The 17,790-nt window shown below is 44.5% G+C and overlaps 2 protein-coding genes across 6 annotated transcripts in view; one reads left to right on the top strand and one right to left on the bottom strand.

Moving 5' to 3' along the window:
* AK8 (adenylate kinase 8) overlaps window positions 1-10,438 on the bottom strand; it is a 66,403-nt gene extending 55,965 nt beyond the window's left edge. For both annotated transcript variants that reach the window (XM_053996207.1, XM_053996208.1), the window contains exons 1-4: window positions 10,250-10,438; window positions 7,892-7,976; window positions 3,991-4,040; window positions 3,210-3,323 (exon numbers count right to left, since the gene is read on the bottom strand). In XM_053996207.1, coding sequence (XP_053852182.1) covers window positions 3,210-3,323; window positions 3,991-4,040; window positions 7,892-7,976; window positions 10,250-10,342 — 342 coding nt within the window. In that variant the 5' untranslated portion in view covers window positions 10,343-10,438. The remainder of the gene's footprint in view (window positions 1-3,209; window positions 3,324-3,990; window positions 4,041-7,891; window positions 7,977-10,249) is intronic.
* A 101-nt stretch (window positions 10,439-10,539) lies between these two features.
* On the top strand, window positions 10,540-13,419 carry SPACA9 (sperm acrosome associated 9). 4 transcript variants are annotated; one of them, XM_053996220.1, is made up of 5 exons: window positions 10,540-10,631; window positions 11,178-11,339; window positions 12,170-12,372; window positions 12,908-13,030; window positions 13,149-13,419. In XM_053996220.1, exons 2-5 carry the CDS (start codon window positions 11,196-11,198, stop codon window positions 13,321-13,323), a joined length of 645 nt encoding a protein of 214 aa, XP_053852195.1. In that variant the 5' UTR covers window positions 10,540-10,631; window positions 11,178-11,195; the 3' UTR covers window positions 13,324-13,419. The 4 variants fall into 4 exon arrangements, with proteins under 4 accessions (XP_053852195.1, XP_053852192.1, XP_053852196.1 ...); XM_053996221.1 differs by having other exon boundaries at window positions 10,542-10,631; window positions 12,908-13,046; window positions 13,149-13,309; XM_053996217.1 differs by having other exon boundaries at window positions 10,541-10,631; window positions 12,908-13,309.
* The last annotated feature ends 4,371 nt before the right edge of the window (window positions 13,420-17,790 follow it).

Here is a 17,790-nt window from a genome sequence, read left to right as displayed (position 1 = left end):
TGCACTTCCCAGAAATCTGCAACAATGGACAGTGGCACACATTTGGTAACAGCCAAACCACACCTTACCCACAGAGCTGTCCCAACACTCAGTGCAGGTAAAGGAAAAACTGCTGTGGGATTTTGGTCATGTTCAGACCACTTTTCTACCCACACTGGTTTAATCACCATTTCCATATTTGCTGAAAAACTGTACCCATTCATGATTAATTTTAAATATTCCATGTTATTTCAGGAACATCATACTTCAATTTCCATGCCTGATCTACTCAGAGTTATATTTCATTCCCTTTTCATAAAATTCCCACCCTTTTTTTGTAGGGCAGCTTTTTCAGTAGACATTTTTCTTGGAAGTTTCAGATATATTTGCTCTGAAAAGAGCTTCAGCTAAAAATTTCTGGCTTCTCCAAACTGGCACCTTGGAGAGAACAGCAATCAAGTTTGAAGAAATTTACTTTAGGATCCTGAGTATCATGAATGTTTAGATTTAGTTTGTTCAGATAAATACACATGAAAGGCTGGTTTTTTTTGGATACACAAACCTAGAACAGTTTCTTTTTGTTCCTTCAGAGTGGCTTACCCTGGAACAGATTGGAATGCTGACCATGCATAGTTAAGGCATGGTTTGTGATTTATTTTTCTCTTCTATTTTATTTCTTTTTTAAAAGCACAGGGACATGACACAACTCTGGAGCAGTTTTAAGTTATTAAGTATTATGCAAACACCTTAACTGCAATTTAGTGTAGCATTAAGAGCACACCCATCCCAGGAACCCACAATTACCACAGTTGTTTCAACTTCTTATTTTATCCAGTTAAGAGGAAAAGTGAAACATGCAATAGCTCATCATTAGATTTCACTATAGGAAAACCTGAAGATGCTTCCTATTAACATTATAATAACTAGAGATGAGGGAATAATTTGCAATGATTTATCCAAAAATGTAGCCTCTTTTTCTGTTCATGGAATATTTATTGGTAGCTTGTGGTTCTTCAATTTACTGAATATTCAAAAATATTTTACTTCTTTTTGGAGTATTTTTTACCTGCAGAATGATCACATCTTGCTTTGAACACTCAGTATTTAAAATTCACTACCTGAGCTGTGCTCATTAGGACGTGGGCAGGTATGTGTGGGTGAATGATTGCTTGTCCAACTTGAGAAATGGAGCTTCAGAAAGCAATCATGGATTTTAAAAGTGTCTTCCATGGCTTCCTGTGCCAGGAAAACCCAAATGCTTTAATGGGCGAACACAAAAGAGATGAAAGCTTGGCTGAAGATGTGTAGGTAAAATATGTGAACAAACATTTGCAGAGCTTTTTGCAGAATTTGCCCAGATCTGACATTGGCCAAGTGACCTCAAACTGCCTGACCCGTGGCTCTGGGGTTAATGCAGCCACAGTAGCCTGTGGTGTGAGAAACATTAAATTGTGTTTATGATCTTCACACCAGACTCTCCAAAAACCACAGCCTGCTTTTCCTCTTCAGTTATTAAATTGCTTTGGCCAGGATCACAACTTTTTAATGCCCTGGTTAGATCCAAACTCATGTAAAAGCTCTTGTTCTGCTCCTGAACAGACATCCCAACCTAGAGGAACCCAGGAGCTCCCTCCTAATTCTAAGAAATTACATTCAAAGAAACAAACTTGCATAAAAGAACAAAATTATTTAGTGAAAACCTCCTCCTAGGGTCTAAAAATCAAATCCAAAGGCAAACTGCACAGTGCTGAACCACCAGCAGCCTCTGCTCTGCAGGCCTTCCTCACCACCTGATTAGCCTTGACATTTTTGACTTTCATCTTCCACACCATCCATCTTTTTAAATCAAATAAGCCCAAAAGGACACCCTTGAAAGTGCATCTGTATAGTCTGAAATATGTTAATAATTACAGTAATTAAACCAAAGGGAATTTTTGTTTTAAATTCTCCCCCTCCAAGTATAAATTTATGAACCTATCAAAACAATCTTTAATAATTAGAACTAAGATTTCAAAGTACATATTCTCAGTAAGAATAATTCTGTATCACCCCAGCCAAATGCAAACATTTTTGCCAGTGAGTTCAGGGAGTTCAGTGAACTCTTTCCTCTCAGATCTTGAAGTGTGTTACTTGAGGCATCTCCAAACTTCATTCACTAATCCAGTATTTTATTCAATTTTATAACCACTATTTTAGCCTAATTTTCTAAGGAAAAAACCCTCATCTGTGTATCACACTGTCTGCCATCTCAGCAAATTACAAATGTGTTGGCCAATTCCAATTCTAAATTGGATTTAGCAGGGGTGTATAATTCCCACAGACAGGAAATTGCTTCAATTTTTATGAAAATGGGTCATAAATGACAAAAACTCAAACTAGTGGACTTGTTAGAGGAAGTCAGAAAAAACCAGACTTCTTCCAGTCTATTTCTCATGGAGTGCCCTGATACTGGAGAAGGGAATTGGCCAAAAAGGCAGGAATCAGAAGCTTCTCTGTATTCAAGATAACCTTTCAATGTATTTTTTCCAATATGTCACTAATTTTTAATAATAAGACAAATTACATTGCTGATTAACTAATCCTGGGAGTCATGACACCTGGAAAAAACATTCTTTGAACATCAATTAGGATGCCCACAATGAATGGATTTAAAAATCTGACTGGAGAAACTCAGGTGCACAGAATTGGGGAAAATGCAACAATCTGAGTCAGCTGCTCTTGCCTCAGCTTGAGAGCTTCCAGGGCTGTCAGGAACTGACTGGATTGTCATCCTCCTTTTGAGTTAATGCACCAAGTAAGTTATTTGTGTCATGCTACAGAGAAATCAAGCACGCACAACTAAGTAGCACTGTCAGATCAAAAAAAGTTCTTTGTGTACATATTTTCCAGAGCATTTTGTACCAAAGGAGACCTCAGAGATTAATGCTTATTTTATCGAGATTATCACACATGCCCAGATAGAAGACACTGTGTTTAATAATAGAATGAGCCATTCCTGGATTTTCCCCAATTCTGCTGCGTGTTCCAAGGCTGGTATTTTCAAGACCTCCCTTATTTTGCATTGTCTCCCTCTCCTGGCCCTGCTCTGTGTCCTGACACACCAAAGTACAACACAGAGAGGAGAGAGTCTTTACTCTCATCTGCTCAACTCAGCAGTGGAAATCATGGGAATGCCACATAATTCCTGTTCTGTGACACGAGAACAACTGTTATTATATTCTCTTACACACCTGGTTTCTTTCTTTATATGCTTTTGCTTCCTCTGTCTGCATTAATACTTCCTTGAATAACAAAGTCTCCTGAGAGACACGTATGGCATTGAAATGTTTACAAAGCCACATTGCCTGAGGGGAGAAAAAAAAATACAGGTTGAAATATTTGGAAAGAAAATGAAGCAATTTTTTTCAGAAGGCTGCAGAAAGAGTTTTCCTAGCCACACATTTAAGTATACAGACATATATAAGCAACTTTAGTTTCTTATAAAGATGTTCAAGAGTATCCAGCTTTGAATAATGGCTTTTTTATCTCCTGTACCTTAACACAGAATTTAAAGAAGGAAACGTTCTTCCTACCATTCCTCACCAGCATCACCTGCCATTTCTGAGGCTCAAATGCAACGCTGACCTTTGCATTTAAGCAGTGCCAGTGGAAGTGAGACAACTGACCATGCAAATGGAACAATTCACAGCAAGGGAACACCACAAATGTGTAATTAACTTACTTCCCCCAGGCTAATTAGTCCTGCTAAAAGGCTGGGAAAACAAGGCAGGCAGAATTCTGTTGCATTCCAGTAGTTTCACCACCTCAGTGAGTTCTCACAGATCTCACTTGAAAATATCTGTTTAACCTGCAGTGTAACACCCAGGTGTATCCCTCAGGAATGCTGCCCTTTAATTTGTCTTGTGCTCATCTATCACTTGGATAAATCTCAAAATTCTCCAAAATGCTGAGCTCAGTAGAAAGTAAGAGAGTGAGTGGGAAGTGCTACAACACTGAGGGTAAGGTACTCACAACTGTAGTTTTCCCAGAAGCAGGTGGACCAAGGACACAAATTCTTGGAGCTATGGAACAAGGATATGCAAATGTCAAGGTGCAGAACAGCACAAATCCCCTCCAGTTTCCTACCCTTGTATTGCATCATACCAATGTAGCTACCATAAAACAACTATTTCAGCTGGAAAGCTGCCTCAGTGGAGATTTCAGGATTGGGCTCCACTGGGAAAAAAAGGAGGAACAGAAAATCAGTGCCAGCTGGGTCCTCCTTTAATCTCCATGGTCAATGAGATTAACACTCCAACCATGCCACTTGGAGAGATATATGAGATATGTATATCTCAATCCATTTAAACACGTGGAGAGTTTAGTGGGTGAACCATAAGCATTTCCTTACCTGAGTCTGACTTTTATTCCTGAAACACTGATTCAGAACTAGCACATTTTGTGATGAAAACATATCTCAGATTTTAGTTTCACCTAAATAGGTTGAATCAGGGTTCAGAGAAGATTTAGATACTGCAGAATTAAGGACTCCCCTCACTATGCTTTTTGACAGGTGCCTTCAATTTTTCTAATCGCCATTTAAAGTAATTTTCCTCATTTCTGTTTTTTGTGTTTCTCTGCTGCACATCCCTCTCCTTTCCCTGAGGGGGCAAGGTGCAAAAAATGCACCCCAGTTCTGAGGAATTCTTAATCCAGTGCACACACACAACACAATAGGCATCACTGCCCTGAGCTTCCTTGGGAAAGAATTAGAGGCAAGACAAACAGGAGAAAATGGAGTCGCTCTTAGGAAAGTATTTGGAACTTTTTCCATTAATCCACCTTGGGCTGCAATCCCTTGAACTGTCATTTTATATTAACAGCTTTGATGTTTTTTTCCCCCTATACAGGGGAAAAAAAAAGCCCCAAATCAGAGTCTGTGCAGGAGGGACTGGTTAGTATTTACTGGGAGTAACGTAGGTCAGAGCAGAGGGGGGATCCACTCACCCACAAACCTCCCGAGCTCTCCATAACCAAGGGAGATCGTGTCTGATGGGAACAGACAGGCAAGGATGTGAAATGTATTTTCATGAGGCCTTCCATGCACTTAACAGTTATTGGGCAGGTGCAATTTTTAAACATACATGAAACCCAAATTACAGATTCATCTTTACAAAGTTATCTGACTTGGAAGGTTTAAGAACAACTCCCCCCTTATTGGTTCTTGCAAGTGCAACAGAACTAGTACACAATGTAGAAAAATACTTTAAAAGGATACATCAGCTGTTTTTATCACCTAATTTCTTTCAAATGTAATGTGATTAAATCCTAGTTTTTTTTTTTTTTTTAAATCTAACACCTTGAAACTCCAGCCCGGTACTTAGGAATTATTTATAAACAGCGTCATAAAAGAGTGCTTGGGTGCCAACACTAATCAACTTCTTCAAACCACTTCAAAGAAAATCAAAAAACCTTTCCATCCACAGATCCTTTTGAGGTTTAACTAGGAGCATGATTTAAAATTCACAAGAAAGCCCTTAGGTATTGAAGCTTTAATACACAGCTTTCTTGGACAAACGTTTGATAAAAAACGAAACATACCATTATATACACCATCTCATGCTTTAATATTGCCCAGGGCTACTGTAAATGCTCACTTTGTACTAAATCTGGTTTGCTCTCTGCTTAGTGGCTGGCAGCAGATGGGGCAGTGTAATTCACTGATTTACTCATTTGCACACTTGTAGGACTCCTCTAAAGCGTTCTCCCCAAACATATGACACGGGGGCACAGCCAGGACACCACTGGGTGTAATGTTTAACCCCTCCAACCAACAAATAGTCACTACTTAATACTGCAGGTCCAAAGCAGCAGCTAAATGAAGGCAGGAAATTCTGGGAAATGCCTTTTTCTTTGGTAACAAATCATATTTAATTCTGTATTTAGTCTTGATGAGATGCTACAGGATTTACGCATCCAAGTAAAGCAAGTTTTAACACTCAAAAATTATTTTAGCAATGACAAAATGAATCCTGGAATAACAAAAAAGAACAGCTGGACTCAGAGTTTCACTTAAATCCAAAAGATTCTATGATTAATATTAATACAGCAAAATTTGCTTAATCTGTAAGAGAAATCCTTTGTCAAAGAGGAGAAGCACAGGGTACATACTGAACATTCAGGAAGAACTTTTTTACACTCCTTCAGAGGTTTGAGTGTAGAGGAGGAACTCACAGAAATGCCACTCGGACTCTGAAAGCCTTTTTCACTAGCACAAACATACCATGTAGAAAACTTACATCTTTGAATATGAAAGAATTATCAGTCTTCATGTGGCCCTTGAAGGTTTTTAGAAGGAACACATGAAAGAACAATAGCACAGAGCCCTAAGCACAAACACTTTGCCACACATTTGACATACAAGATTTTCGAGGCAGTTTCAAGTTATAATCACCATTAGATTTGTTTATGTTTTTAAAAGTACTTTAGATCCTATTATTAATTAAAAAGGTTTTCTAACTTCACACCTGGGATAGATGCAATGCTTCTTTTCCACACATCTCTGTTTGAAATTTTCTCTAGGGCTAAAACTGTCTAGGCAAGGCAAGATCATGAAAATTCATCACTTTACTGATGGCTCTAATAAGGTTTTTTTTTCTTCTAAATAGTCAGCACCTTCCACCATGATCAAAAAGTAAAATCAACTCTGCTACACATTTCTGTTACATTATTTTCCATATAATTTATTCTTAAAACAACATTTAGGCTTTAATTTTAATTGGAGTTCCTCTCCTTCCTTAACAGGGGTTTCCAGACCCAAAGCTGACAGCATTTTCAAACAACCGCTGTAATTCTGTAATTTGACAAACAACTGCTGTAGTTCTGTCTTTAGCCTCTAAGTACTGAAGTCATGAGATGGAAACCTGCCTAATTCTGTTAAAATAATACTGTGGGGTTTCAGGACAAATGTTAGCCCAATGTGAAGAAATTTAATCAGCATTCTATCAAACTGCAGGAAATTCTTCCACATATTTTCCATGGGTCTACAAACCAGATTGATTATTCATGCTGACTGCACCAGAAAAGGCTGGGCACAATTTGCAGGATTTGATTTTTTTTTTTCTTTAACGTATTTAGCAGCATTTCAATCAACATCCATCTGATCAGCACCACTAAGAGCTCACAGCACCTCCAGTGATGATTTCATTGATGCTGCAGCGGAACTTTCATAATGGTTTACTCTGGTTTTAAAGAAACATCAAAGCTCCATGACACCAGCTCTCCCTGACAGCTCACGCAGAACAAAAATTACACTTCAGTTGTGCATATCCAAATATAATCTGCCTAAGGGTGAGCAGTTTGTAAATCAAATAATTTGATTGAGAGTACATGCTTTTATTGTGCAGAATAGAGACTTCCCATTCAATTTACCAGGTTTTGTTCCACAGAGGAGCAGACACACTCGCTGTTCCTTCAGCTGAGATGCCACTGAGCTGTGGAACTCATTAACAGCAGTGAGTAACAAACTAATCAAAAAGCAGAGAATCTGCCAGCCCAGGTAGAATAGGAACCCAAATTTACACCTGACAAAAGGAGTAATTAGCGAGCTTAAAGACAACAGGAAATATCAGATGGGGCACAGAAGGCATTAATAATTGATACACCAGAACTCTTTGTTATTCCCTTAGAGGGTTTCATTGTTATAACTGTTAAAGTGCATTTCTTATTAGATTACCCACTAAAAAAAGAAATTAAAAGCATCTTGTCTATAACTATTCCAAAATGCTCACTCTTTCTTTTTTTTTTTGTTCCCCCCCTCCCCAAGACTCAGCCTGAAAAGTTTGATCCATCCCCTGCCAACGGCAGCACAGCTCCCAACAGCTGTTTACAAATCAGGAACTGAACTATTTCTGGTGTCTCCATTTTCACTTACCATCATCGTTGTTTTGCTTTAAGTGGTTTATCATGAACTCGATGGGATCATCAGGCTGATGAATTAATAGCTCTTCAAGCATGTTCTGGAAATAAATAGGACAAAGTCAGAGGAAAATTTAACGCAGCTCTGCAGTCGTGATATCTTGCATTTTTACAGCAATGTTACAATGAGGATCCTAAACAGCTTCTAAATGCTTATTTATTTTCTTTCACAGGCAAAATTGAGACTTCAGAACCTATTTTAGATGCTGAAAAACTGATGATGGTCAGAAAACTGCCAGTAAAAAAAACCCAACCTATTTGCTTCAGCTTATTTATGGCACATATGGATACCAGAAAGGTTTGGCTCAAGCAGCCTGGGGTCGAAAATGGTTGAGGCAGACATAAAAACCATACAATGAGTTTGAAAACCAGAGTTAACTTGAATTTCTGTCTCTGCAGGGCAAGATGAGCCTTCTCTAGGACATTCCCACAAGTTTCTGCCTAGCCCAGAGGAGCGCAGAACGGGCAAGAGCTGTGGAAAACATAACCCACAGAAATCACACGTTTCACACCTGTACCAGCCTTGGCTCCTGCATGAAAAGGAGTGGGGAGGAGGAAAGGAAAAATAAAAGCAAAAAAAGGCTTAAAGCCTTGCCTTGAATGTCTGTTTTGGAGCCCATTTTCATGTTGAACCCTTGAGGTTATACAGGGCCTTGGCTCAGCTCCCACCCATAGCAGTGGGGATCTTGCACTGGTTTCAGGGAGGATTTGGGCTTTACAGGCAGAAAAAAGAACAACCCTGAGAAATCCAGACATTTCCTAGGAAGACATTTCAGCCCAGCCACGAGTCCTGTAATTAAAACTAAACATCAAACAGAACTAATGCTCTAATTTAGACAGGCTGCAGAAATGCTCAGGCTGGAAGAGACATTTCTAAACAGCAGTCGTAACACTTTTATATTGGCAAGTAAATTCCATAAAATCCATCTAGTCCATAAAATTTTATATCCTCACCAACGGATTGTCTCTTATTAGAGAGGCCTATTTTCCTTTTCTACTTCATTAGAATAATTAAAACACTCAATTTTGTTTATAAATTGGTGATCGTGCAAGTTCTGATGCCTCAAGGTCTGGGTAACACAGAGCATAAAAGATGAAATTTGTATTTTTGTTGGAAGTTCATTTAAAAATTAAATTTTATTTAAATCTTTAAACATTATTACTCTCCAGCAACATTTATTTAAACCAAATCTGGTCTCTGCATTCCACTTACCAACACCTTTATAAATAACAAATCAAAGAAAATCTGGGTTTATTATAATTCAAAAATGTTCAGGCTGACAGTGATTGACACTGGAACTGTTTCTTGCCCAATCCCTTTTATTTATCCAATTCTGCTAAACTCAGTTTAATTTCACATGAGTTGTTCTGTTAATCTCTGGGGGAGGGTTATATTTTGGGTCTCATGTAGTAAATGTTTTAGCACAACAATTTCGAGCTGTGTTTGTGCCATTATTTTGCTCCAACACAACTAAAGCACAAAAATACCACCCTGAGTAAATCCCACAAACATTTTATGTAATATGAGTCCCTGCAGCTGCATTCAATGCCGCATGGCTTGCAAAACACAGTACTTCATTTAAAAAAACAAAGCAAAACAAAACACAAATATTATGCCACACTACTCATAATAAACGGAGGGGAAAAAATGATAGCAAAAAAAAAAAAAATAAATAAACACGTGTGCACATTTGAGCGAGCTCTGAGCAAGTAAAACCGACTTTTAACAGAGTTAAGAGCAGCACACAGGGAAGGCTCTCCAGCACGTTCTCCTATCAGAACAGCACCAGAACATTTAGCCAGTCACACAAACCTCCCCACGCTCGACTCAAGGGCTTTTCCCGAACTTCAGAACAAAGCCCACCCTTCCCCAAAGCAGGAGAACCAGCCCTTCCAGGAACCGAAATCACAACGACGCCGCAAGGGCACTTTTCTCGCTTTATTTTGGACACCTGGGCGAAGAGGCACAACAGGACGGCAGGGGGAAGGGCTTTAAGCGGGGGGCGAGCAACGGGCGGTGACACCCACGGCAAAACCTTCCCCGCTTCCCTCCCGCGCCCAACTTATCCCTGTCCCCCCCTTCCGCCTCTCCTCATCCTGCCTCGCCTTCCACCGACTCCTTTCTTCCGTGGGCTGCAACTTTCTTCCGCAAATCAAATTACACGCACGGGCCGCGGCAACGGCCGATTGAAATAATTCACTGGGAGAGCGCACGGCCCATCACCTTGCACACGAGCCCGCCCCGGTGCCCCTCCCCGCCTCCCCCGTCCCGCCCGCGCCGCGGAGGGGCCGGGGGGGGGGGGTCCCCGTTCACCTGCAGGAGCTGGAAGAGCCCCCGCTCCTCCGCGTAGACGCCCGCGGGCGTCGGCCACGGCCGGGCCGCGTCCTCCGCGTCCGCCTCCGCCATGGCCGCCCCTAGCAACGCGACGCGTTGCTAAGGAGGCGTCATCACCGCGCGACGGAGAACGGCCACGCGCCACGCGGGGGCGCGGCCGCCGCCTCGTTTACTGCAACGGGAATGGGGCAACGTCATCGAGCTGCGACGGTTGCCAGGGAGACGGCGGCGCGGTTGCCGCGGCAACGGCGGGGCCGAGGGCCCGCGGCCCGCGCTGTCCGCCCGCTCGTCCCGCCCGGCCCGGCCGCCGCCCGGCCCCTCCCGGGGAGCTGCCGCACCGCTGCCGCCCGAACACCGGCCGGTAGGAGCCGCAGGGCTCGCCCGGGCGGGAGCGGGGCGGCGACACCCGCCCGCAGCGCGGGGGCCCAGCCGCGCGATCGGGCCGGGGGCTCAGGCGGGCCGGGCTGCGGGAGCTTCGGATCTTTCCGCTCCGTGAGGAGGGGCGGGCTCGCCCCGGCACCGGGCGCTGCGTGCCCGGCCGGCCCCAGTTCCCGGCAGAGTTCGGAAGGCGCTGCGGCGATGGTTCCACAGCCCTGAGCGACGCCCCGGCCCCGCCGCAGCCGCGCGGTTGAGGCATGGCCGCGTTGCCTCTGCGGCAGCCCCGGCAGGGTTTATGACATCACATTGTCAGCTCTCGGCTCTTTGTGCAGCAGCATCACCAACGCACTGACTTACTGCCCGGGGCCCCGGGACTGCCGGGCTTCCACACAACAGATCTCCCCTTTTAACTTTTTTTTTTTTTTTTTTAATATAAGTTTTCCACTAACGTACACAATTCCAGCTCAGGCAAGATGTAGAATTGCATCCTTTCTAAAAAGCAGCTTCCTTTCTCTCCTTTATACCCCAGACCCAGCAATAAGTAAACATGAATGAGGTGGTGGACACCCTGAGAAAGATCGAGGAGAAATACAAGCTCTTCCAGCAGCAGCAGTTCACGTTTATCAGAGCTCTGGAGCGCAGCCGGGAGGAAGCCCACGATTTAATCAGACCCGTGTCATCCATTGTCCAGGTACAAATCCCTCAGCACAAAGAGCTCCCTGCCCGTGACACCCCCAGGGACAGCACCGGGTGGCTCCTGGGGCCACTTCAGGCCTGGAGGAATGGTTTTATTGAAGGCAAGGTGGACAAAAAGTCCCCAGGAAGGTTCGTGTGTCACTGAAGGGGTGGGGAGAGAGGCACCTGTGTGGGGGCCTCCCGTTGTCTCTGAAGGAACCTCGTGGCTGAGCAGCACTTTCTGCTTTAGCTGAGCACTGCCAGAAACACAGGCTACAAGAAAACAATCAAACCAAGCCTCCTTCCCCAGCCACACGTGCAATCTGTAATCCTCAGCTTGTAGGAAGCAGCATGCCTGCCTCTTCCCCCTGGTATTGGTGCTGCTGTATCTTTCTATAGTGCTTATTAAAAATAATGGCTGTGTTACACAGGGAGGATGATGGATTGAGGGCTGAGAGTCCCACGTGGGCAAGGGGTTTGCTGGGCTGCTAAGTGAATTGTCTTGGAATTTTTATAGCATGGTGTACTGAAAAGTAGAATTTAGACCACCTGGAGACAGAGGGGGGAAGAAAAATCTAAATAAGATCAGAATTGTGGATTTGAGAGAGCAGAGCTCGGGCCCAAAACCCAGATGGATGCCAAAGGCAGAGTGAAAGCCAGGCTGCTGTCAGGATTAGGACACACAATGAGCTGGTTGTCTTTTCCAAGGGCTGCCCCTCCCTAACAGAAGGGCTTTGCTCATTGCCTTGCAGAGGATTGTGACAGACCTTGCACTGAGCCGTTTCATGCCACTGAGACGTTCCCATTCTGCCGTTTTTAGAAGCACTGGTATTTCCCCCTGTGCAGGTGCAGTGCTACAAGGACCACCACTGCTACAACTCCACGGACAGGCGCATCCTCAACATGTTCATCTCCATCTGCAACGACCTCCGCTGCCTGTGCCACAGGATGGAAACGGTGCATCCTGGGGACAGCGTCACCAACGGCCTCTTGGAGAAGTGCAAAGTGCTCCTTAACGACAGCAACGACCTCAGTGCCCTTCGAGCCACGTAGGTGCCTCCCCAGCTGAGCCCAGCTGAGCTCAGCTCCTGGCATTTGGCTGTCGCTGCTGGGGCTGGCACTGCACATTCCCCCCTGGCTTCTCCAGCAGTTGTGTCACAGCCCCTTCCTGGCTGTGCTGAGGGTACAAGGCGCTGCCCAGCTTCCTTGGGAATACTGCCAGTGTCCCTCCAGAAAAAGAGTGCTGCTTTGTTTGTCCATCCTTTCTCTGGGCCGTGGCAGGGCAGGTGAGCGCCCCAAGGTCCGTGCAGTGCTCAGGCAGCTTCCCTGCTCCTTCCTCCTGCTGCTCCTCTGCACTGAGCTCATTTCTGCAGGGCAAGTGTCTGTGAGTCCTCTCCAAGACTCCAGATCTGTGCCAGGGTGGTTTTTGGCAGGACTCCCCTATCCATGTACATTTCTATCCGTGCTTTTCCGTTTTTGGGCACTGGCTGCCTGTGCACCGCTGCTCTCCCTTGGGCTCTGAGGGTGGCTCCCAGGGTTGCAGTGCTGGGACTCCTCTGCCAATTGTTTCCCTCTGTCCCACAGCTACCCCCACGGTGTTGTGAACTACCTGAGCTTGGAAGAAGCAAGGCATCGCTATGGAGGGGTGGTGAGCGTCCTCCCCATCGTTATAGACAGCATGAGGGAATGGATCACCCACTCCAAGAGGCACGTGCTGTATATTGTGAGTCGTCAGTGTGCCACATGCAAGAAGGAGATACCCCCTTCCCAAACAGCACCTGCAGCTCAGACCTCCAACAGTAACAAAAATACTGTACAATTGCAGGAAAAAGATTTCCAGAAATTCCTGGCTGCAAATCAACGTCCACAACAAAAAGCTCCCTGGAGGCCACCAGGCAAACACCCCTATTAAAGGATCAAAGCTCCAGCATCATCTGCTCACCACCTTTAAGCACCTGCTGATTAAACACAGTGCAATGAACACTAGAGATCCATGCTGAGCCCACTTTCTGCAGCCAGCCCGGGACCCATGCATTCACTCTCCCTTGCTGGTATTGCCACTCTGCTCCTCACATCCCCACAGAAGCAGCTGCTGCTACAGCTGGTCCTTGGGGCCAGCGCTGCAGTGGGAGCAGGGATCAGTCAGGATTCACCAGGTTCTAATCTCTCAGACATGAATCTTGGACAAGTCATTTGAAACAGGATTTTACATTTTCTCAGCCTTTTTTTCTGAGGAACATCCCCTCCCTGCCACAACCAGGGGGTGAAGAAGCTGCCTGTCTGAGGGATGGGTTGCAGAGCAGCAAAGGCCTGGCATTACAGATTCAGACACGTCTTTGACATTTAGACTTGTCTCTAAAACTCCCTGACCCCCACAGAAATAGTTTGGTTAGCTGGAGCACAGAATCCCTGCTTACAGGACACTAAGGAGGTTTCCCATACCTGCCACTGGCTACAGAGGCCAGTGTCCTTCAGCTGTGCTCTGCTGCAGCCTCCTGCAGCTCCTCACACCACAGAACATCTCCCCTTACCCCTGTTGACTCCTGTGCTCTCAGAGCTGGAGATGTAAAAGAGAGCAGAGTTCATTTTGTCCTTAGTTGGTGTGTACTGACAACAGCCAAACAAAACACCCCTGTGCTCCTCAGACTTCCACAAAATAAAAGCCATTTCCAGTCCATGTGATCCATGGGAGCATCATGCTCAGATGGTTCCTGTTCAAATTGCAGATTAAGCTGCCTGTGCTTTCCCTGCTTCAAGGCAAGGTTAGCATTACATTAGGCCACATGTCCCACCTAAGGGGCAGGCCCACGATGGCCCTGGGGCTCAAAATATGGAGCATGAGGTCAGCATGCCTCAGACCCTACAGCCTTTCCTAAATAAGTGTCCTCCCCATGACTGCTCTTGTCCCCTCCCACAGGCAAATTACCTCCTGCTGGACGACACTCCTGAACAAACAATTTCCCCTTGCATACCAGGCTCAGTTTGCTGTGAGAAAGCTTTTGCCTTAAAAATCACCAGGTTTTGGTAACAAGCAGCTAAAAACAGAAGGAAGAATTAATAGAGAAGGGGGCACGGGAAAGAATGACAGCTCAAATTGAATGAAAAGTATTTCCAGGAGCATTTTTATTCCTCACATAACCCCATGCTGATTTGCACTTTTTTCCTTTGCCCTATCCACTTGCACTGCAATGCACCCACCCAGTCTGGAGTAGAGCCCTATTTTTAGGGAGATTTGATCCAACTGAACTGAACCTTGGTGAACTCAAAATGGTAACAGAGGGTCACAGAGAGACTCCTGGGCACTACTGGGGCCACAGCCAGTGGAATGTCACTGTCACCCTCTCTGGCTTCACTTGAGATCCCTGGTGCAGAGGCAGCTTCAGGCTGAAAAATCCAAGTTGTGGCAGCTGCCCCGTTGTGTTCCATGGTTCCAGTGACAGTTGCTCTCTTGGAAATGTTTCCAGGACAAGCTGCTAAGACTGAATGATGACAAGTGCTGGGGACACAAGAGATGCTATTCCCAGATCTTATTTCCAACCTTCTTGGCCCTGTCCTATGGTTTAAATTTGAACATGCAGGCTATGAGGAGACCAAAATTATTCACCAGTTTGTAGCTCACTTTCAGTTTCCAGGGATGAGCACAGCACAAATGGTTTTTGTCAGAACAGTCCTGACAAAGCCAGTCCACCACTGCTGCTCAAAACTCCAGTGCAGTTGTCATTTTGCACTTGACCAAGGTGATACACACAAAAAAGTTCCCAAATTTTAATAATAAGATTCATGCATGCATGAAACAGTTCCTAAATCTTAATAATAATTTCTAGCCTAGCCCTATCCTTTCAGTCAGTGTCATGCAGCCAAAATTTTAAGACCCAAGCAGAAAAATGAGTGCATAAAACTTGCAGTCTGAGGTTTGATAATGACAAGACCAGAATCTGTTGGAAAACTGCAAAGTTAAGTCTCACAAAAACATCCAGACAAATTACTTAATTTCCATACAAGTTTTCCTCTTCTAGAGTGGATGGACACTTCAAAAGACAAAAAGATACAGCAAGAATTGTTTTCCTCAACTACAAATCAAGCTGTTTGAAGAATTTACATAAACAGGATGTAAATGCCAAACACAAAAGTGCAATAAAGTTTTACTTTAGCCTCAGTGAGCATAAAACTGCAAGATACACACTGAGAAACCAGGCAGGGCACCAGCCTGACTTTCCTACAGATCTGTCAGTTAGTCCAGGAAATAAATGCTGCTTTTTTGTTCAAAGGCTGAAATAGACACATGGGCTGGTAATAGATGATATCAACAGAATCCTGGCATCTGTATGAATTATTTCTGTGCTCCCCTTGATTCAGCTAAGGGTCAAATCAGGCTTTTGTCAAACTGAGGAACCTGATGTAGCTGAAGGTGTCCCCACTCACTGCAGGGGGTTGGACTGGATGAGCTTTAAAGGTTCCTTCCAACCCAAACAATTCTGTGAGAAACCATTCTCTGTGTTCAGTATGTGATTCCAGCCTCAGGACAGGACAGGACACAGCTCAGACCCCGAGGGGTTAAGATGAAGTGTCAGGAATGGTGGTGGGCTCTGGAGGGAACCAGAAGGGTCGATTCCAGGGAGAGCAAACTCAGCATCCCAGAGCTGCCGCGGAAGCTGATGCGGAGCGAAGGGATGGGCTTGGCAGGGCCTCTAGCGGCCGCCTCCTAGCAGTGTCCAAACCTCTCAGCAGCAGCTTTTAAACAGCTCCAACAACCCTGGTCTCGCCCAGTCCTGAACCCACAGGGCCTTTTTAACATTGGTCACAGGTGTCCAACCCCTGGGATACAGCCCAGGGCAGCTGTGGGGCCGCCCGCTGCCACTCCCATCCCCTGAGCTGTAATTTCAGAAGAGCCAGCGGCTGTTCCCTGTCACCACCACCCTGCTCCCCACATCATAAACACCCCGAGGCAGCAGAAGTTTTCCTGGCAGTCCTCAATTCCCCTGGTGGTGGTGCAGCAGCAGTTTGAGCTTTCAGTCAGATGAGCATCGAGCACAACGAGCAGAGGCAGCTTCACAGAAACCAGGAATAGCATCTGGCAGACAGGGAAGATCAGCCAGCCCAAAACTGGACTGGAAAAAAAAAAAAAAAAAAAAAAAAAGCAAAAAAAGTAGAGCCAAGTAAAGCCCACAGACACCAAAATCATGATGACCATAAGTAAACTATTTGAACAGTCTTGTCCAGAAAGCAAAGCCCATGGGAATGCAAACCAGGCTTCCTTTGCAGAGCTCCTGAGTATGAACGGATGAAACAACTCAGCTCCTGTGATTTCCTGTTTTGTAACCACTTTTAAAATCCACCGTTGTGCCAGCAGCTGAGTAGTCCCAACAAATCAGGATCAATCAGCAGAGATATTTTAATTTCCTGAATTTGAAGTATTTCCTTCCCTAATGTCTCCTGTGTGATTATCAGTTATGTTATGAACTGCCAAATGTACTGTTTGGCATTAGTAAGGAAGGCACTTAATTTTTCTCTTTTTGTACCCCAGTAATACACTTCCATGGGTCATTTTTAGCTAATGATTTTTTTACACTGGCAAGTGCAGCTTTGCAAAGCCAAGCTTCAGGGATTCCTTATTTTGAACCCATTCTGTGTAAGGGCAAGTTAAATTCACTTTGTGCTTTGTTTTCATTTTACTAGCCCATGCTGTAGAACTAATCCCAGTGCAGGGATCCAAACAACTTTCTGTGTCACTGAACTCTAAGATGATGTTTATGGTATTTTCTATGTAAAATTCTCCATAAACATTACTTGGCCAAAGCATATTCACAATGTGTCACTTGCACAACTTAGACCCTTGCCTGTGTTGCTCATATTTAAGAATTATACTTAGCCCTTAATGGGAATGCTGAGGCTTGTGTATGGATTACTAAACTGCTTTGAGCAAACTTTTAAATATTCATTTATTTCGAGAAGAAAAAAAAAACAAAAAAAAAAAAAAAAAAAAAAAACAAAAAACACAAACAAAAACCAATGAAAGACCAGAACCAGTGAGAAAGTGTCAGTCTGGGAAAAAAAGCCAAACGAGAACAACCTTACCTCACTAGAACAAAGTGGCCCCAAAATTCCTCATGCTCTGAGGAAATGTCCTCGTGTATGCACTGCATGGAAGGGAAAAGCACAGACAGAGCCAACTCCTGACAGCAGCCCCAGCTTTGCAAACAAGGCTCTGACATTTCCAGCTATTAATTTCTCTAATCACTGTGCAGTCCTGGCCTGCAGGAGCAAGGCCATGCAGAAGCTCACCCGCAGACTTGCAGCACTGAACTGTTTGCAGTTCATTTATGGATTACAGTGGCACGTTCTTGGTGAGTTTGTTTGTCACAGAATGAAAAAAGGCTTTGGCTCCATGCAGAAAAATGAACTTCTAATGGTGATTCCTGTGCAAAGGGGCAGCAGCCCTGACCTGCTCTGGACTGTCCCATCTGGGA

The sequence above is a fragment of the Vidua macroura genome, chromosome 21 (assembly GCF_024509145.1).
Source record: "Vidua macroura isolate BioBank_ID:100142 chromosome 21, ASM2450914v1, whole genome shotgun sequence".
Taxonomy (NCBI): domain Eukaryota; kingdom Metazoa; phylum Chordata; class Aves; order Passeriformes; family Viduidae; genus Vidua; species Vidua macroura.
Note: the sequence above shows the minus strand (reverse complement) of the source record. Positions and strands in the feature narration are given on the sequence as shown.